At 36.8% G+C, this 21,857-nt stretch overlaps 1 protein-coding gene across 1 annotated transcript in view; it reads right to left on the bottom strand.

Moving 5' to 3' along the window:
- NUFIP1 (nuclear FMR1 interacting protein 1) overlaps nucleotides 1-21,857 on the bottom strand; it is a 45,547-nt gene that overhangs the window by 12,518 nt on the left and 11,172 nt on the right. The window contains exons 6-7 of the mRNA XM_055335620.1: nucleotides 12,345-12,437; nucleotides 5,036-5,229 (exon numbers count right to left, since the gene is read on the bottom strand). Of these exons, the coding sequence (XP_055191595.1) occupies nucleotides 5,036-5,229; nucleotides 12,345-12,437 (287 nt within the window). The remainder of the gene's footprint in view (nucleotides 1-5,035; nucleotides 5,230-12,344; nucleotides 12,438-21,857) is intronic.

Below are 21,857 nucleotides of genomic sequence, written 5' to 3'. Positions count from 1 at the left end.
TGAATTATAATACTGGACAAGCAGAATGTAGCACCTCAAGTAAATCCCTACTGAAATGAAAACAGAGAAAAAATATATATCTTTTTTTAAGGCCTGCCTAAGTACAAACACTAGATATAAAAGCTTCCCATCCAGTTTCTTTCTACAACTTATTTACTTGTCTCTCCCCCTTCATCCCCCTACTCTATCTTGTTGCCTTTATGAAGTAAAACACAATTACATGCTCTAGCCTCAAGAAGATTTCTAGATACCCTAAAGAAAAAGCAATCTGTTGAAAAAGTCACCCTAAAAAAAATGGAAACCTTGCTTTCTGTACCCCGATGTTTCTAGCAGCAATGTCCACAATAGCCAAAGCGTGGAAGGAGCCTCGGTGTCCATCGAAAGATGAATGGATAAAGAAGCTGTGGTCTATGTATACAATGGAATATTACTCAGCCATTAGAAACGACAAATACCCACCATTTGCTTCGATGTGGATGGAACTGGAGGGTATTATGTTGAGTGAAGTAAGTCAATCGGAGAAGGACAAGCAGTGTATGTTCTCATTCATTTCGGGAATATAAATAATAGTGAAAGGGAATAGAAGGGAAAGGAGAAGAAATGTGTGGGAAATATCAGAAAGGTAGACGGAACATAAAGACTCCTAACTCTGAGAAACGAACTAGGGGTGGTGGAGGGGGAGGAGGGCGGGGGGTGGGGGTGAATGGGTGACGGGCACCGAGGGGGGCACTGGACGGGATGAGTACTGGGTGTTATTCAGTATGTTGGTAAATTGAACACCAACAAAAAATAAATTTATTATAAAAAAATAAAAATAAATTAAATTAAATTTAAAAAAAAAGAAACCTTGCTTTATGGTTTCCAACTCTCAAAAACAAACATTAACAATGAACATTCACGACAGCTAATATGCTGGCTTATTCTTATTTTAACATCTATCTTTTAAATACCAGAAGCCCACCTCACTTAATGTCAGTGCAGACACTGACATCCTCCAGTGGGTTCTATGACAATAGCTATATTTATACTATAATGAATGACTAACAAATTGTATCTTTTGTGTTCGGTGGATGCTGAGACACTTCAGTCAGTGATGCTTGATGTACATTAGTGAGCAGCTCTTCTCTTTCTAGGTCAGACAACGCTTATTAAAACCACGGGTCAGGAAAGACATAAAACATGCTGCATTTACATTTAAACAACAGCAACAAAATAAACATAGTCCTAACTAATGAGATACCAAAAAAAGATTTAAAACAACAACATTGTGAGGACACTAGTTAGTAGAACATACAAGGAACTAAAAAAAATATGGTGCCATTAAGAACATCTAGTGAAAACAGGCCATATTCCAAACTGATAAACTGGGAGACTCCAAATGACAGGCTTTCCCTTTGAAGCAGTATCAATCCCCAGTTTAAAGCACCTAATTAATGAGAGTTCACTTACTACCAACTATCACAAAAAATACTAATTTTCTAAGCATGATCTTGTCTGTAAATATCCTGAAAAACTATTGTCTTATTTAAATGTGAATGCTGATATCCAGATAAGGTTCTGAGTCCCCCTTCCCCCATCCAAAAAGGAAAGAAATGTAAGGCATCAGGACATTTTCATTTTAAAAGTGAAATCAGTGATGAAAAGTACTAACTGCCACCTTAGAGCATGAACAGGGTCAGATCATTACAATGCTGCCCCACTGACAACAACCTTGAATAATGAACACAACTGATCTTAATGTTGGCTCGCTCTGGCCTAAGAAGGAAGTTGCCTCCAAACAAGTGTAAAACTAAGAGATCAGAGAGTAGGCATGCTGGAAATATTTGGGCATGTGGGAAAATGGTACACATAGTTTTTTGTAGCTATACCTGGAGTGAAAAGTTGAAGAACCAACCAAACTATTGATTTGGGAAATGTAAATATCCAGAAGAAATTCCAGGTAAAGGATGACATGAATTTAAATGAAATCTTTTCTACAAAATTAAGTTACCCTAACTTGATCCTTTATTTCCTTAAAGAATAATATTATTTAAAAAAAAGAAAAAATAGTAATATTATAAATCTATAACTTACTTGTAAGATTTTTACATTCACGACTTACATAATTATCTTTGGCCCTCAATATAGATAAAGGTCTCCACACTGACACCAAAACAAAATTACTTGAGGTCTCTCATATCATTACTCCTAGGAATCTGACAACACTTTCTATCACGAGGATGAAAGATACTTACTACTGTTTCTCACATCTAAAGTATCTCCTGAAGACCTAGATGCAGGCTTAATAGAGCAAAATATATTAATCATCTTTTTGTTGGTATTTCACCAGATTACCATATATTGAAATACTGCTTTAAAAATGAGAAACAGGGACGCCCAGGTGGCTCAGTGGTTGAGCTTCTGCCTTCAGCTCAGGGCATGATCCTGAAGTCCTGGGATGGAGTTCCGCATCAGGCTCCCCACAGAGAGCCTACTTCTCCCCCTATCTATGTCTCTGCCTCTCTCCATATGTCTCTCATGAATAAATAAATAAAATCTTTTTTAAAATAAATAAAAATAAAAATGAGAAACAGGGGTGCCTGGGTGGTTCAGCTGGTTAAGTGTTTGCCTTCAGCTCAGGTCATGATCTTAGGGTCCTGGGATCTAGCTCTGTCTCAGGCTCCCTGCTCAGCAAGGAGCCTGCTTCCTCCTCTCACTCTGCCTCTATGCTCTCCCTATCTCTTTCTCAAATAAATAAATAAAATATTTTTTAAAATAAAAAATAAAAATGAGAAAACAGAGAGGGGCCTAGCTGGTTCAATCAATAGAGCATGTGACTCTTGATCTAGGGTTGGGAATTTGAGCCCCATGTTGGGTGCAGAGATTTATTTTTTTTTTAAGATTTTATTTATTTATTTATTCATGAGAGACACAGAGAGAGAGAGGCAGAGACAGAGGCAGAGGGAGAAGCAGGCTCCATGCAGGGAGCCCGACGCGGGACTCGATCCTGGGTCTCCAGAATCACTCCCTGGGCCGAAGGCGGTGCTAAACTGCTGAGCCACCAGGGCTGTCCCAAGAGATTATTTTTTTTAAAAAAAGAGAGCAAGAGAGAAAGAGAGAGGAAGAAAACAGAATTACCCATCTACCAAAGCTAACAGAATGATGACTTCAAATTAGAGTCCCTTGAATGTTCATTTAGAAAACTGCATGAAGAATTACATAATTTTCAAATTAGTAACTTACTAATTATAACAGTATTCTTTGTATCTGTGCTTCAAGTATTCTAATGACATGAAAGTTCATATTTGGATATAGATGGTTTTAATCATCAAGGTCATACACTGTAAATCTGAAAAAGTGTGGGCACTAACATCTTTTGAAGGAAAAAAAAATCAGTGCCCAAGAGTAATCTTGGCCCCAAACATCATCTGCCTTTTCTTTGCTATCAGCAAGGATAAAATGATGCCTTTTTTTTTTTTAAATGATGCCTTTTCTAAACTCTCTCCCACATCTCAACTATCCTAGGCTCATACAGTATTTTTTTAGATAAATTCAAACTTCACATTTAGTGTCTAGTGGAATCAGACTCCTAAATTCAAACAGCTGGGCTAAGGTAAATTATTTACCCTGTGTCCCTCAGTTCTAAAATGCAAGGAGCAGGACACCTGGGTGGGTCAGTTGTTGAGCATCTGCCTTCGGCTCAGGGCATGATCCTAGGTCCGGGGATTGAGTCCCGCATTGGGCTCCCTTCAAGGAGCCTGCTTCTCCCTCTGTCTATGTCTCTCTCTCGCTCTCTCTCTGTACCTCTCATGAATGAATAAATAAAATCTTAAAAAAAATCCGTAAGTTTAATAATTTGCCATATGTTTATCATAGAAGCCACTATCTTCCAAGCTAAACAGAGCCTGCTAGCATCGGTCCACTCACTTATATTCTTTCTTTGCAGAAGAGAAAACACATACAGTAAGATAAAGCCTCATAATGTTATTGGAAGGAAAGGTAGTAGAAATATTTACATCTACATTTACATTTTGCAGAAGGGAAAACGGAGCCTCAGAGGCTGGATGGTATTTATGTGGTTAGCAGCATTTTGGTCCTTTAATTTTTCAACTTATTAAGGCAGAGTAAGGGAATTCAAAGCTAATATAAATATATTCTATACGCTGAGGAAGAACAGTATCAATTATAATGAAACAGTATTATTTACTCAGAGAGATCTTATTCATGCTCAGCAGCATAAATGATAACTGGCTTCCGTTGAAATACTCACTTCATAGGTGGGGAAAAATTAACCTAATTGAGCAAATTTGAATCTATAGCATCAATATATTGAAAACAATCTCTTTTTTAAAAGACTTACTTATTTTAGAGAGAGTCAGAGCACGGGAGTGGAGGGTGGTGGGCAGGAGGGAAACAAAGGGAGAGAGAGAGAGAGAGAGAGCATCCCAAGCAAACTCCTCACTGAGCATAGAGCCTGACATGGGGCTCCATCTCATGACCTGATCATGACCTGAGCCAAAATCAAGAGTTGGATGCTTAACTGGCAGAGTAACTAACCCACACACTCCCATACAAAACAATCTGAAAACAATTTCCAAGGTTATACCATACAATGGGGGCACCTGGGTAGCTCAGTTCGTTAAGTGTCTGCCTTTAGTTCAGGTCATGATCCCAGAGACCTGGGATCAAGCCCCACGCCAGGCTCTCTGCTCAGCGAAGAGTCTGCTTCTCCCTCTCATTCTACCTCTGTACTCTCCCTCTCTCTCTAATAAATAAAATATTTTTAAAAGATTATACCATACTATGAAAATTAGCCAATAAATATAATTTTTTCCATATCCTGCCTGCTTCACACACTCATTCCCCAAGATTCAGAAAAGATATCCTGAAATGAAGGTTTTGACAAGACACTTCTATTACAAATAAAAACGAAAGCATCATTCTATTTTTTTTTACATATTTGTCATTAAACTCTCCACAAACAATGCTGTGAAGAATCAACTGTAGGATCATGTTCTATGCATTTGTAAACACGTGGCTTTCCTGTTTAGCTTACCAGAATCAGTGTTTACTAAAACACCCAGAGGGTCTGCATTTGCTTCAGGTGGATCTTCAGGTTTCGAATCACGCAAGCAATTGCCAGATCCAATGGCCGCTTTCTGTCCAACACGGTCATTTTTCCATTTGTGATGCCTGCCGGGACTTCTGATCTTTGCCATCTGTGAATGTCTGGACATCCCCTTCATCTTGCTGGAGTGAGAAAAATGCAACTCTTAATATGAAAGGCAATGACCTCTCAAGAAAAACCTAAAAAATACTGACCACTAAAAGAAATTTAGCTGCCGTATCAATCATTTGTAGCCTAGTACATTAAAGAAATCAAAATAAATAAACTCGATGGCTTCCAAAGACAGAGAACTTTATGGTAGATCTTTAAAAGAATAATACACCACAATATATTATACTTTTATCAATTCTGAGATGCACATTTCCTCCCGTATTTTAACCCCTCTGAAAATGGTCCACATTGTATGATAAACAGCAGGTGAATTTAATGGGCAGAATTCTTTCATTCTGATTGTACATAAAAGTGTTTTTTAGTTAACTTTCATCTATTCATTCTCTAAGAGTCTTAAAGTTTCTAACGCATTTACAAATACTATGCCTTGTTTGATCTTCATAACAACTCTTTGAAATAGATTAGACAGGTAACTATTCTCTTTACAGGATAAACTTAAAGATTATAAACTGAGCACAATTTCACAGCTACTTCAAATCAAGTGCCCTCTCAACAACTATAATTACTCCTCTTAGAAGAAGAACAAATGCTTATATGAGCATATTCTAGGGTAAACTAGGTGTAGGAAAAAATTCCCAAAAAAAAGGTTCATTATACATTCTCAGTAGACAACAATACAAGGTATCCTTTGGTAGGGCTGAGTTTTCATAAAAATACATGTTTTTTTTCTCATTTGTCATTTATCAGAATTTTTTTCTTCATTAATAATGGAAGCTGCAGTTAGAAATACAGAAATTAGGACTCTGGGTTTAAATTCCAATTTTGCCACTTACTAGCTGTGCCTCTTGGACAATATTAATATCCAATATTGTTTGTTTACTCTCATTTGTAGAAAGGGAATCTTAGAGACATAGATTTAATATAAAGTGCCACAATGAGTCCTTAATAAATGGTAATTATTACTATAACATTCTCTAAAAAATTGGTAAACATATTCAGTTAGTATTTCTATAATCCAAAGGTTCTTAATCCTTTTTAGGGTGGCCATAACCCTTACAGTCTTGTTCCAAAAAATCATATATATACTCCAAATTTTGCAGAAAGCCATAGACCAATTTCCAATGTTCCAACCATGGAAGGTAGGCCTCAACAATGTCATCACAGGTAAAACAAGTAGTTTCTGCCTCTGGCCCACCGGCCCCATGAGGATAATGCTTTCGTTAGACGCCATTCACAGATGCCTTCCCTGTTTCCTGCTCCAATGGCACCTGACCACAGATGGCTTTTAAATGATCATCTTTAAGGTATTCACTAATAAGCAATGAGTTAGAATGACATTTTTAAAAGATTTTTTTTTAAGTAATCTCTACACCCAACATGGGGCTAGAACTCACAACCCCAAGATCAAAAGTCTCATGCTATACTGACTAAGCCAGCCAGGTGCCCCTAGAATGACCTTTAACTGATCAGATCAATAAGACTTCGTTGAAAGTGGTATATCTGGTATTTGCACTACCCCTACCTTTGAGGGAGGAGTTCCTTTACACCGTTGCTTGACAATCATTTAAAAGGAAAAGTTTATTTAATCAACACTTAAAAATATTTATACAAAGTACAGATTTACATGAATGTGAAGTGGAGAGATTAAGGAATAATTATAACTAAAAAGCTAACAGGGAAGTAGAATATCAAAAAATTATTCATTCAGTTAATCCAAAAGAAGGCAAGGGGGGGGCACCTGAGTGGCTCAGCTGGTTAAGCGTTGAACTCTTGATCGCCACTCAGGTCTCAGGGTCATGAGTTCAAGATCCATGCTGGGGCTGGTCATGGAGCTTCCTCAAAACAGTAACAAACAAAAGAAGGCAAGGAAGGAAATAAAAGAAAAAAATAGGAGATGTTAAAAAAAAGGATAATGGGAGTAATGGGAGACTGAAACCCAACTATATTAATTACTTTAAATTTCATGAAAAGATAAAGATCATGGACTTAGATAATAAAAAATAAAACCAGATTATATATTCTCTAAGAAATACACTTTTTTTTAAGAAATAAACTTTTAAATACACACATATGAAAGTCTAAAAGGAAAAGGTAGAAAACTATCCTTTCCCTATGTATCATATTGCCACCAGTCCCAAGTCAGGTGACTGCTTTCCAGAGGATCTTTTTTGGACTCTATTCTGTTCTATTTACCTATCCTTGGACAATACCACACTACTTCCATCTCTTTCTTAGCTGTCTAGATCCTTTGGATTTTCATATAAATTTTAAACTTATTAATACTAACCCCTTCCACTACCTACAAAACAAAACAAACTAAACTAAACTAGCTGGGGTTTTGACTAGGATCAATTTGGAAAAATAATCATATAGAGTCTTCTAGTCCATGAACATTATGCATATCCCTCCATTTACTAGGTCTTTATTTTTCTGAGCAACATTTTACATCTTTTAGTATAGAAATATTACAAGTCTTTTATTAGATGCATTCCTAGGTATTTGAAATTTTGATAGTATTGTCAATAGTATCTTCTAAATTTTCATTTTCTAATTGTTGTTAGCATGTAGAAATGCAATGGATTTTTTTTTTAAATAGTGACTTTATATATATTTAGCACCCTTGCTAAATTCACTTTATTAACTCTAATTACAGATGTTTGGTTTTTTTTTTTTTTTTTACATATACAGTCATGCTGACTCTTAACAAAGGACAGTTAATTCTTCCTTTTCTTTTTTTTTTTGAAAGATTTTATTTATTTTATTTATTTAAGACCCTAGAGAAACCAAGATACCTAAAGGATCAAGCTGTTTCTAAGTACTTTAGCTGTGTTCCTAGAAAAAAGTCCAAAAATATTTTTAGTAGGGACGCCTGCGTGGCTCAGTGGTTTAGCATCTGCCTTTGGCTTAGGTGTGATCTCAGGGACCTGGGATCAAGTCCCGCATCAGGCTCCCCCCACTGGGAGCCTGCTTCTCCCTCTCTGCCTATGTCTCTGCCTCTCTTGATATGTCTCTCGTGAACAAATAAAATCTTTAAAAAAAATTTTTTTAGAAATATGAAAATATGCAACAAGTTCCTAATGTCTAGTATCCAATAAAAAATTACCAGGCCTGAAAAATAAGGCAGAAAAATATGACCCATGATAAAGACAAAAATCAATCAAAACTAATCTAGAACTGACACAAATATTAGAATGAACAGAAAAAGAAATTGAAAGTTATAACTATATTCCAAAATGTTCAAAAATTATGTAGAGACATGAAAGATATTTTTAAAAGATCCAAAGCAAACTTAAGATGAAAACCGCAATGTCTATGATGAAAAAAGGCAAAATATACACCAAGAGGTTAATGAAAGATTAGATACTGCATAAGAAAAGATAAATGAACATAAAGGCATAGCTAGAGAAACTATCCAAAATGAGACAAAGGGAAAAAAGAATTTTAAAAAGTAAGAAGAGCATTACCAAGCTAAGGGACAAATTTAAGCAGCCTAATATGCATCTAAATGGAGTCTCAGAACATGAGAGACTCCTGACACTGGGAAACGAACTGGGGGGGGGGGGGGTTGAAGGGGAGGTGGGCGGGGGGGGGGGGGTGACTGGGTGACGGGCACTTGATGGGATGAGCACTCGATGTTATTCTGTATGTTGGCAAATTGAACACCAATAAAAAATAAATTATATTAAAAATAAATAAATAAATGGAATCTCTGAAGGGCAGAGATAGAAAAAAATATTTGAAGAAGTTATGATCAAAATTTTTCCAAAATCATAAACTCATTTACACCAAGAATTTCAACAAATCCTAAGCACAAGAAACATGAAGAAAATGATGCAAAGGCACATCATTATCAAATTGTTTAAGCCAGTGATAAAGAAGAAATATTAAAGTAGCCAGCAAAAAAAAGCATTTTATGTAAAGAAGCAAATAAAGATAACAGCAGATTTCTTTGGAAACAATGCAAATGAAAAGACAATGGAGCAAAATCTTTAAAGTTAATTAAAAAAGCAAAACTAAAACTAACCAAAAAAATCTGTTAAACTAGAATTGAGTATCGAAGAAAAATATCTTTCAAAAAGGACAGCAAAGAAAGATCTTTTTCTACACACAAAGCTGAAAGAATTCACCTCCAACAGATTCTCACTACAAAACGTCAGAGTCTTTTAGGCAAAAGGAAAATGCTATCAGATGAAAAGATGGATCAACACTAACGAATGAAGTGTACAGAAATGGTTAACTATGTAGGTATCCCAGCCTTCAGCCAGGCTAGATTAGTCATCAGCTAACCAATCCCCAGCTGTGACTGACCCTTGTCAAGATCAGCAGATATGTCTAACTGGACCCCAGCTGACTCTAGATGTCTGAGTAATTAATACTTACTACTATATGGGGGGAGGGGGAGAGGACACTCATTAAGAGAGTAAAAAGGCAAGTCACAAATTATGAGGGTATATTTGCAATATATATGCTCTACTCAAGAAAGGATTTGTGTCCTAAGTTAATAACTCCTAGAAATCAAGAAAAGCAATCCAATTAAGAACTGGTCAAAAAACTTGAACTGGCACTTCATGAGAAAATAACAAAATGCTAATAAGCATATAAAAAGGTGCCCAACATCACCAGTCAAGAGAGAAATGGTAGGACATGAGGAAAAGGTGCAACCAAGCATTAACCAAAGAGACAGAGCAATTAGATGCACAATCAGTAGGAGTGTAAATTGGTACAACTGTTATGGAAAACTGTTTGGCTTTATCTATTAAACCTAAATATATAGATGGCCAAAGATCCAGCATATACATATATATGGTGTGTGTGTATACATAGTTACATATACACATATATATATGACCAGTAAAAATGGGTACTTATGTCTCCAAAAGACATGTAAAAGAATGTTCATCGCAGTTTTATTCCTTATAACCCAAACTGGAAACAACCCAAATGTCCAACAGTAGAATGGATATTCTCAAAAATGAGTTCTTCACGATAATAAGAATGAACAGTTTAGAGCTACACACAGTATGGATGAATAGGACAAAACAATTCCAAATTACAGAAATCAAAAACCAAAGAATATACATTATATGATTCTACTTATATAAGGTTCCAGAGCAACCAAAATAAATCTATGATGACAGAAATCAGAAAAGAGGTCATCTTTGTGGGGAAGCAATAAACTAGAGAGAGCCAAAGAAAGATTTATGACGTAAAGCTGTTTTGTGGTATTATTAATCTGTTTGGAAGTTACATAGGTGTGTAGGTGTGGGTATGTATATAAATTCAAGTTGTACATTTGAGATTTGTATATTTTATTTATATTAAAAATAAACTTCAGGGCAGCCCGGGTGGCTCAGTGGTTTAGCGCCACCTTCAGCCCAGGGTGTGATCTTGGAGACCTGGGATCGAGTCCCACATCGGGCTCCCTGAGAAGCCTGCTTCTCCCTCTGCCAGTGTCTGTGCCTCTCAATCTCTCTGTGTGTGTCTCTCATGAATAAATAAACAAAATCTTTAAAAACAAATAAATAAAACTTCAGTAAGAAAGTGGAAAAAAAATTCTATGAAGGTGAGGGATTGGGAAAAATAGGGTGTCTCACTCATTGCTAGCAGGAGAGTTAACTATGAAAGTTATTTGGCAATTAGCCATTAATATTACAAATACACATACATCAGGGGCACCTCAGTGGCTCAGTCAGTTAAGCTTCTGACTCTTGATTTCAGCTCAGGTCATGGTTTCAGAGTTGTGGGATCGAGCCCCCATTAGGTTCTGCACTCAGCGGGGAGTCTTCTTGGGATCTCTCCCCTCCTCCCCATGTTCTCTCTCCCTTTCGCTCTCTAATAAATAAATAAATCTTTAAAAAAAATAGCAAATTGAATTTAAATTAAAAAAAAAACTACACGTACATCTTTTGACTCAGCAAATCCACTCCTAGGAATCCATCCTCAGAAATACTTGTATCTGTGTAAAATGTATGTACAGGATAATAATGACAAATTTTTATTAGTAAAATATTGGTAAGAACTTATGTATCTGCCAATAGAAAATTAATTTAAAAAAAAAACCCTGGGCAGCCCCGGTGGCGCAGTGGTTTAGCGCCGCCTGCAGCCCAGAGTGTGATTCTGGAGACCCAGGATCAAGTCCCGCGTCAGGCTCCCTACATGAAGCCTGCTTCTCTGCCTGTGTCTCTGCCTCTCTCTCTCTGTCTCTCTCTCTCTGTCTGTCATAGAATAAATAAATGAAAAAGAAAGAAAGAAAGAAAGAAAGAAAGAAAGAAAGAAAGAAAGAAAGAAAGAAAGAAAGAAAGAAAGAAAGAAAGAAAGAAAGAGGAAAAGAAAGGAAAAGAAAAGAAAAGAAAAGAAAAGAAAAGAAAAGAAAAGAAAGAAAAGAAAAGAAAAGAAAAGAAAAGAAAAGAAAAGAAAAGAAAAGAAAAGAAAAGAAAAGAAGAAAGAAAAGAAAAGAAAGAAAAGAAAAAAAAAGAAAAGAAAAGCAAAGCCTGTGGGAATCCTTAGGGTTCTACACATCCTTGAAGAATGAGGACACTAGTTATGCATTAATATCTCCAAGTATATCATTTGGCTAAAAAAAATAAAATGTAAAATAATGTCAAAAAAGGGGGAAAAAAGACTATTATCTGATGTGCTGTATGCAAATGAAGTATCTCTGGAAGGATAAAATGGGTTGTCCCTGGGAAGAAGAACTATTTAGCTAGGAAACAAAGACAAAAGATTTATTAGCAATAGAGCTTTTTGAAAACCACATTTAAAAATATAATTTAAAGAAATTTGAAGTAAAAAACATAAAAGCAAAGATTTTAGAATTAGGAGTGTAAAATTTTAGGATTTTGCTACATTCTCCTGCTTATTACTTATTTGTAAGAATACTCATTTAAAATAAGCAGGGAGGGCAGCCCAGGTGGCTCAGCGGTTTAGCGCTGCCTTCAGCCCAGGGTGTGATCCTGGAGACCCGGGATCGAGTCCCACGTCGGACTCCCTGCATGGAGCCTGCTTCTCCCTCTGCCTGTATCTCTGTCTGTCTCTCTCTCTCTGTCTCTCACGAATAAATAAATAAAATCTTTAAAAAATAAAGCAAAATAAACATGGAGAATGCAAGCAATTTTAAGGAACTTACCCATACTGTGTTGTTGTCAAAACTGCTCCTCTCTTTTCCTTTTCAAGTTTTAACTTTTTCTTTCTTTCAATATTGGCCAGAGTTGGGTAGTTTCTAGAAAATAGTAAGTCGATTATAAAAGGGTTTTAAGAGTACAAATTTAATCAAGCAAACAATTACTGCATTTAGCAAATTTTATTTAATTAATGACTAATATAATAAATCATTTTAAACCTTTAATTCTTTCTAGAATTTTTTTAAAGGAAAAAAGTGTACAGTGACAATGCTACTCAAAATATAAACCAGATTTCAGTCCACAAGCTTTGCTACCAGTCTATGAGGTGAGGCACTTACACTAGAATTTGAATCAAATAGATCGTAAAATAAAATGTGCTCAAACTGATAGTTCATTTATATGCCATGTACCCATAAATACTATTAAAAAAGTAAGTCTATGCAACTACTTATTCAAATACGTACTAGGTACACCCAAATTTACCAAAATGAGGAAGAAAAAGTTCACAAAAAAAGTAGTCTGATAGAAGGATAAAAAAAGCACACAAGGGCAGCCCCGGTGGCCTAGCAGTTTAGTGCCACCTTTGGCCCAGGGCATGATCCTGGAGACCCAGGATCGAGTCCCGTGTCGGGCTCCCTGCATAGAGCCTGCTTCTCCCTCTGCCTGTGTCTCTGCTTCTCTCTCTCTTGCTCTCTCTCTCTCTCATGAATAAATAAAATCTTAAAAAAAAAAGCACACAAATAACTATAACAAAGATCAAAATATAATATAAGCACCCCAAAGAGTATAAACACTAGAACGTGGGAGGAAAAAATTTTCTCTAGCTGGAGAAAACCAGAAATTCAGAAAAGAAAGAAAAGAAAGAAAAGAAAAGAAAAGAAAAGAAAAGAAAAGAAAAGAAAAGAAAAGAAAAGAAAAGAGAGAGAGAGAGAAAGAAAGAAAGAAAGAAAAGAGAGGAAGAAGGAAAGGAAAGAAAGGAAAGGAGGAAGGAAGGAAGGAAGGAAGGAAGGAAGGAAGGAAGGAAGGAAAGAAGGAAGGAAGGAAAGAAAGAAAGAAAGAAAGAAAGAAAGAAAGAAAGTCAGTCTTACATGGTTTTAATAAATAGAAATTAAATGGAAAACTTCCATGTTCTTTTTTTTTTTTTTTAAGATTTTATTTATTTATGAGAGACACAGAGAGGGGCAGAGACACAGGCAGAGGGAGAAGGCGGCTCCCTGAGGGGAACCTGATGCAGGACTCAATTCTAGGACCCCAGGATCACAACCTGAGCCAAAGGCAAATGCTCAACCACTGAGCCACTCAGGCATCCCAAAGCTTCTGTGTTCTAAGCAGAGCAAACAATACAAACAAACCAAGGCCTCAGAAGGTGCACAAAATATCCAGGGAATGGCAAGTGGTTCATTTTATATAAAAGAGTTATAAGCAATCAGACAGAAAGGGAGCCTAAGGCCATTAAACGTCCTTGAATAGGAGATTAGAAAATTTATATTTAATTCAGTGGCAATGGGGAGCCACTGAAAGTTATGAACAGGGAGAGCTACATACAAGGCAGTGATTAAGATTAAATCTGACAGCAGTGTGCAAGGTGAATTACTCTGACAAAGCTTTCTTTATTCCTTGGCACAGCTGTGTGGTGGGTGATGTGAGTACCAAACGTTGGTGGTGGGGGGAACAGATCCTAGGAGTATAAGAAAGCACAAAGGGAGGGGAAACACAGCCCTCTACCACTCAGCTTGGCTGGTCATCAGAGTAAGTTTTAAGAAAGATCAACAAACCGTATTCTCCCATTGTTACTAGGACACTGTTTCCACCCCCTTCTTTTTCTTTCTTAACATTTGCATCGCTGACTTGAATGGCACAGACAATATGAAGCCTTTGGGTTGACCACACTGGAAGATAAGCATAGAAATGACATTGAGTAAGTGGTGAAATAATTAGGGAAAAAAGGCAATGAATTTCAATGAGGACAGTGCAAAGCAATCCAGCCAAGATCTATCCAGCCAAGAAAAGTAAACTCCATAAATAAAAGATGATGAATATACAAGCTATAAATAAACATAAGAGGAAAAGATCAAGGTCATAGGAGATAAAAATCTGACGGCCAGTCAGCACCATATGACTGGACTTTTGGAAAGCAAACATAATCTAAGGTTATGTGAAATGGAGTCTGGCACATGTACAAGTGTGAAATCTTCCTCTCCCAAGACTCAAAAGTGGTCAGAAACTCTCAGGGCACTGTGTTCAGTTTTGTGCTTCTAAACTGAAAAGGAATGTTAAGGAAAAATAAAACTTGGAAGGGATTCAGAAGAGACTCAAAGATGATTAACAGCATGAAAACTAAAACCTCTGAGGAAAGATGAAAGGAATTGGAACTATCTGCAGCCTTTAAAAGAGGAAGAGAAGTGACAATAAATGCTCTTACAGAAAGGATGGTAGCCAGCTGGTTTCAATCTGAAGACAGAAATATGCAGAAGCAGAAATGGTGAGAAAAAGTGATGACTTTCACAGGCCCCACACTGTCTAGGCGTGTAACTCACAGCTACTCAACAGCCTTCACCTCTCCGAAATGCACTTATTCTTACTACTAGGGTCTCCAACATTTTTCTTCTGAGTATTGCAGACCCTAAACATGTTGAGCCACATGCTGAACAATAAAGATTTGCTACTACAGTGTACAATGTACAATGTACAAGTGAGCAGATGCTACCTAAGTGCTTACCAATGGTAAGAAATCTAAGTGTTATAGCAAGTGGATTTAACATGAGATCTAGGAAAGAATTCCTTAAGCAAGACATCAAGGATGTTTTGCAAATTCCTTTGGTGGAAATCTTTTAGAACAGCTCACTTTCTCTTTCTGGCCAATTAAAGTAACACTTCCTAAAAGGTAAGGGATCTTTCGATATCCCTTGCAAAGCAAAAAGATGTCATTTTTCAGTGCTTAAATTATAAAACCCTCTTCCAAATGTACACCATTCTTATTTACATAGAACCTAGAGACTAAAAACTAGGAAAAACAAAGGCAGTGGAAAGCAAATGATCTAAAAGAGAAAGAAACTAGAAACACAAGACCTTGTTACACATTAAAAAACAAAACAAAACAAAAAAGCAAAAACCACCACCCAACCAGAAAGCACTTTCCAGCAACATAATAGTAAAATATAACAAAGAAAAGTCTGGAGCTTTGATAAACAAACAAAAAAAAAAACATAGTTAAGGTTCCTAAAGTACACCTGAAATAAGTCCAAAGACTGTTAAGGAAAAAAAAATCACAAACTGTCTTACATTACACAATTACATACAGACAAAATAGTTCAGTGTCTCCTGTTAGAGAATGGGTATTATGAACTTATAAAACCCGTGACAGGTACTATTTTCACAGCTGGTTTCTCTTTTACCTGCAAAATCACTTTTTCCCTGTACTTCCATCTCCCCCCAGTACTCCCCAAGGAACTGGCCCTGAAACCATATGTCTTTTCTCCTTCTCCTCCTTCTTTCATGTCTTCCCAACTCCTTGCCCTCCCCTTGCCTAAGCCTTAAGCCTTCAGTGACAATCCTTAAGCACTACCATCGATAAACGGGCAAAACTCTGCCAACTGTGATCTTAGCACATACCATTTTGGTTACATTATACTCTGACTCTTTCCCTCTCAAATCACCACCCGTTTATTGACTTTTCCCCTAAGACGATTCTCCATATAACCACAATCCCCCTACTGGTGTTGACCCACAACTGCTTCAACACCAGCTATACCACTGTATTTTTATTTCAAAGTCTTTCTACATTTCAAAAAGACATAGTATTTTTTAGAAGCCTACCCCTTCTGTTGGAATTCTGAAAGAAACTGGGGATACAATTTTAAAGGATTTGCTCGGCACCACAATAAATATTGAAAAATGTATCAAAAAACTACTCCACCTAGTGGACTCATATCTACTGTAAAATATGTTTCAGCGTTTCTGGCAAACTTCTACCACTGTTATCTGTAATGCCAAATCATACAGCATTTGTACCTCACGGGTCTGGAATTAAGAAAGAATCACTCCTGGCAGGGTGAGGTGGGGTGAGGGGTGGGCTGAAAGTGGTTAGTAGAAAGCCTTAAAGCTTTTAATTAAACACAACGGGCATCTCTGGGTTTGGCTAGCTAAAGGAATAAAAAAGCAAAGATGTGTTTTCTTTAAAGACAGAGGACAAAACAAGTAAATCTTTAGCATTTTCTTCCAACTCTAAAACCCCTACTATATGAAAGTCTTTAACAAGGTTTTCGAACACAGCAGTTACATACAGACCTTATCTTTCCTGCACGTTAAAGAATATAATGCTTCCCTCAGAAGGTGGCACACAGATAAAATTCAAGACATGAGGGCTATTCTGCTACATCAACATGAAATTTATTCTTTTTAGGCTTCAAATAACATTTTTTTAAACTGCGAATGATAGATATTTAGACAGCAAATATAGTTTTATAATGGCTTTTTTAAAATCTGCTAGTGGAGAGAATGTTAATATATTGTTGAGAAATCTATCCAATGTGCCAAAAGAGAAATGTCTCCCATGCTTTTTATTGATAAAGTACATTTATAGAAATAACGTATGGGCATGTTAAAGCAAAAGAACTTCAGAAACAAGATCTGGAATAACCTCAGGTGAATCAGCAGGTGCCAAGTGATGATTTCAGAGCACAATATTAACAAGGCAACATCACAGGTACAAGTAAACTTCATCCCAAATTGTCACCCTCACCCAATTCCCTCATTCTCTTTAAACATCTCTAAATTTCATAGATCTGTAACTTCATTTATTCGCTTCAAAGGTTTTTGCCCATTCCTCTTCCGAGACATTTCTATCCATTATCACAGTATACCTTCAGTCTACATTCTAGAAACTAGAACTACACTCCACCCTATCCCCCATGTCTTCACCTATCTTACATAAAAATCATCACTAATAAGCATATTAAATCCTTGCTCAAGTTTTATCCTTTATTGGGGCACCTGGGTGGCTCAGTGGCTGAGCGTCTGCATTCGGCTCAGGTCATGATCCTGGGGTCCTGAGATCAAGTCCTGCATCAGGCTCCCCACAGGCAGCCTGCTTCTCCCTCTAAGTCTCTGCCTCTGTGTGTGTGTGTGTGTGTGTCTCATGAATAAATAAATTAAATCTTTAAAAAAAAAAGTTTACCCTTTATTCAAGATAGACCTGCTTCCAAATGCCACTTATGAGTTTTGAAAAACAATGAGCTTTAAACTTTGCCACCAAGCAATGAGGCACACTGTCTATTCTCCCCCTGTTCCTTAACAATTTTGTTTGGGAAGTTCCATCAACTCTGTTGTCACCAAAGGTGACCAAGCAACCCGCTCGCTCGCTCGTAGCCAATGAGAGCTACAGGGACGTCTCCTGGTTGGATCTAAAAAACAAAGCTATTGTTGTCCCAATGAAAAGAGGCAAACTCAGCTTTGTGTGCCTTTTGCCTTTTTCTCAGCTCCTGCCTAGAATGAGGGCTTAATATTTGCATATGCAGGAATCTCCTTGTGGACAATAAGACAAAAGCCACTTACTAAGGAACAACAAGCAAGAAAACGTGCCTAATGGTATTGCTAAGCAGCAACAGTAGCCTTGGACTTTTTTCTACTTGGGAAAATAGACCCCTTTGTGCTAAACTAAGGTAGTAAACTCGTTTCATTTCCTGAAACAGATCCTAACTGATACAAGCACCACTGCATCCTAGCCATCCTCTAATCTGAGTGCTGTCCAAACCCGACTAGGAATATCTTGATTTAAAACTTGCTTCCAAAAAAAAAAAAAAATAAATAAATAAATAAATAAAAATTAAAAAAATTAAAAAAAATAAAAATAATAAAAATAATAAAAAAATAAAATAAAACTTGCTTCCTGGGCAGCCCAGGTGGCTCAGTGGTTTAGCGCCACCTTCAGCCCAGGACCTGATCCTGGGGCCCCGGGATTGAATCCCACATTGGGCTCCCTGCATGGAGCCTGCTTCTCCCTCTGCCTGTGTCTTTGCCTCTCTCTCTCTCTCTCTCTCTCTGTGTCTCATGAATAAATAAATAAATAAAATCTTTAAAAAAATGAAAAATAAAAATAAAAACTTGCCTCCTAAAAGCAGTTTTTTTTATAAAGTTAAATATATGCATCTTATGAAGTCATACATATACTTATTATATGACAAAACAATCCCACTCCCAGGTATTTACCCAAGTCAAAAAAAAAAAAAAGTCTAAATAAAACAGAAACCTGTCTATCAATGTTTACAAAAGTTTTACTCATACTCATCATATACCGGTAACATCCCAAATGTCCCTCAGTTGGGAAATAAATGCACAACGGTGGTACATCCACATAATGGAACAGAATAGTAACATATAAACAGTATCTTTGTATGTTCTGTAAAGATATGAATATAGGCGGAAGAAAAAGATCAGTGGTTGTCAGGGGCTACAGCTGGGGGTAGAAGGGAATTTTGGGGGGTTAATCTAGTTCTATATCTAGATTGTGGTAGTGATTACATTACATACATCTGCCAGAATTATGTATTAAAAACGATGGGTTTCACTATATGTACAACATACCTTAAAATAAATGGGGAGGATAGTGGGTGGGCACTATCCCTCCTACAAGAAGTCTTGCAAAACAAATTAGTAGCCCTGCCTTCCAAAGATTTCAAGTACCCCTTGACCAGACATTATTACCCCTTCATGGCTAAAATTAATGCGTGAGTTGCCTGTGGTCTCATGGCTACCTCATATACGCTGATCTTATATCTCACATTAGGGTAAGAGTCTTAAAGGCAAGTGTCCACTCCTATATGTTTTTGGTGACCTCATTCATATATAACAAAATCCTTGCCTTTTCAAATACTGAATGTTTACCTCTAATTTTTATGCTAAACGACTGTCAAGAAATTAGTCAAAGGTATTATACATTAACATAAGGTATCATAACATATTATAATCTACATTAACATAACAAATTCAAAGTTCCTAAGATTGCTCACTAATTTTAGAAAATCAAATTAGCCTTCTATCAAAACTTTTACACTTGCTACCTAAGCTGGGTTCTGTTTTCAAATATTAATATACCTTAAATTTCTCTAGCCAGTGCTTTTTTTTTTCCTTTAAAGCACTTGTTACACAAAACCACAAGAAGGCATAGTTCATAGTTCATACGGGGAATGCTACTTTAGAAAGTAATGCATTCAAACACAGATCAATTTGGTTTGCCTAGTGATGGTCTGTCCTATGTGGTGAGAATTTAATATTTAAAACAACAGCAGTTTAAGTACCATTAGCTATTATTACTGATTTCCAACCACAATTATTAATCAGATCAACATACCTTTACCCTTCTTTAAAAACAACAAAGGTAAAAAAAAATAAAAAATAAAAAATAAAATGACCAATGTATCATTTGAAACATGAATTAAAACCTTTGAGTCTCAATAAGATATCTACAACCACTTACTTGGGTATGCCAAAATAGAATTACATCCACAAAAAAAAATTATACCATGATAACATTTTCAAGCCCCATTTACATATACCAACATTTACAAGCATCCCTTCAATCTGTGGCACCAAGGAATATAAACAGTCACATAAAAAAATAATTCTTATACTTCTAAGACTATAACTTAGATTTTTTTAAAAAAGACACATATGCAAAGTTCACTAACAGGATCATTAAGGCCATCTATACTAAAGTAGCAGATGGAAAAGGATAACAAGATATTCCTTTAGCCAGAAAAAAAAACCCTCTAGCAGCATGATTTCAGCTAGTCTAAGGGCAAAACTCAATAGATGGAGCGGGTAAGATTTTCTAGAAGCTAGAGCATGAGCAACTGAGGCTGAAAGGTCAAAAAACCTATTTGGTTTTGGGATATGCTAAATAACGAGTCTGGCTAGAACAAAGAACTCTTATGAACAAATAATGTAGGAATAATCAGAAAAGACATGTTAAGCCCACATTACAGAATCCTGACTGCCAGTTTAAAGGAGCTCTGTTTTCACTGGCATTTCAGTTGGCTAAAATAAATAGTCAGCTTAATGACTTTATTTTTAAATATTATACTACTTAGTTAATAGTCACCTATGTAACTAAGAAATACATGCCTATTGAAGATCTAATTTTGCACAATAAAGAACAAATACAAAGAAAATAACAACATTCTCATCAGTCAAGCCAGTTCCTTAAGTGTGATAGCACTGCTGAGTATTCACGCGAAAAGAACACTTCAACTGTGTGATTTTCTTGAACAGCACTTAGCAACTGAACCAGAGCTGAGATTCTGCCAGTTAGGTGCAATGAAGGATGAAGGAATAAGGGAGCTGGCATATTGACCAAAGAAGCTGAACTGAGTGAAACTGGGTAGAGAGAGGTGCCTTGGGGCTCAGTCGGTTGAGCATCAGACTCTTGGTTTTCGGCTCAGATCATGATCCCATAGGTCATGAGATGGAGCCCCAAGTGGGGATTCGCATTCAGTAGGGAGTCTGCTTGAAGATTCTCTCCCTCCCCCCATTCATGCATGCACATGCACATGCTCTTTCTAAAATAAATGAATTTTTATTTTTTATTTTTAATAAAGATTTTATTATTTATTCATGAGAGACACAGAGAGAGAGAGAGAGAGAGAGAGAGAGAGAGAGAGAGAGAGAGAGAGAAAGAGAGGCAGAGACATAGGCAGAGGGAGAAGCAGTCTCCATGCAGGGAGCCTGACATGGGACTCAATCCCAGGACTCCAGGATCACGCCCTGAGCCAAAGGCAGGCGCTAAACCGCTGAAGCCACCCAGGGATCCCCAAATCTTTTTTTTTTTTTTTAAATAAATAAACAGGGTAGGGAGGTAAAGACAGAAGCAGATGACAGAAAGGGGTAAGAGATCAGAGGTCTCAACTAGTCCAAGAACACACAGAGGCGATAGTGAGAGCTAGACAGAATGGAAGTTATGATCCAAGAGAAGTATGCCCAGAGGAATCTGGCTGGCTCAGTTGGTAGAGGATGCTCGTGATCGGGGTTGTGAGTTCAAGCCCCACACTAGGTGTAGAGATTACTTAAAAAATAAAAAACCTTAAAAAAAATTTTTTTAGAAACAGGAGTACACCTAACTTTAAAATTTCCATTGCAAAAAGTCCAGAATAATAGGATCCAGACTGTGATCATGAAGTAAGAAGCAGCTAAAATTGCATGGAAGTGAAAGACACCATAAATCCGCATATAAAAAGGTCCTGAATGAACTATTATAGCTATGAGTTTCAAAAAGTCAGGGGAATTCCAAGTATACAAGCTTTTGTTGGAGCATCTACTATGAATGTCAAGGGCAGATGGCAAAGGCAACTGCAACCCACTGCAACCCATCTTGTTACCAATCATCTAACAGATGGCTGTTAGAACTGCAGAGAAATAAACAAACAAACAAACAAACAAACTGCAGAGAGCTGTGTAGACAGAGGGCAGGAAATTCAAAGAAGGGTGAAGGAGCAATGATCTCCATCCACATCAAGGAGGCCCTA

Source organism: Nyctereutes procyonoides, unplaced genomic scaffold (genome assembly GCF_905146905.1).
Source record: "Nyctereutes procyonoides isolate TBG_1078 unplaced genomic scaffold, NYPRO_anot_genome, whole genome shotgun sequence".
NCBI classification, from domain to species: domain Eukaryota; kingdom Metazoa; phylum Chordata; class Mammalia; order Carnivora; family Canidae; genus Nyctereutes; species Nyctereutes procyonoides.
This window is presented reverse-complemented; position numbering and strand designations above follow the sequence as displayed.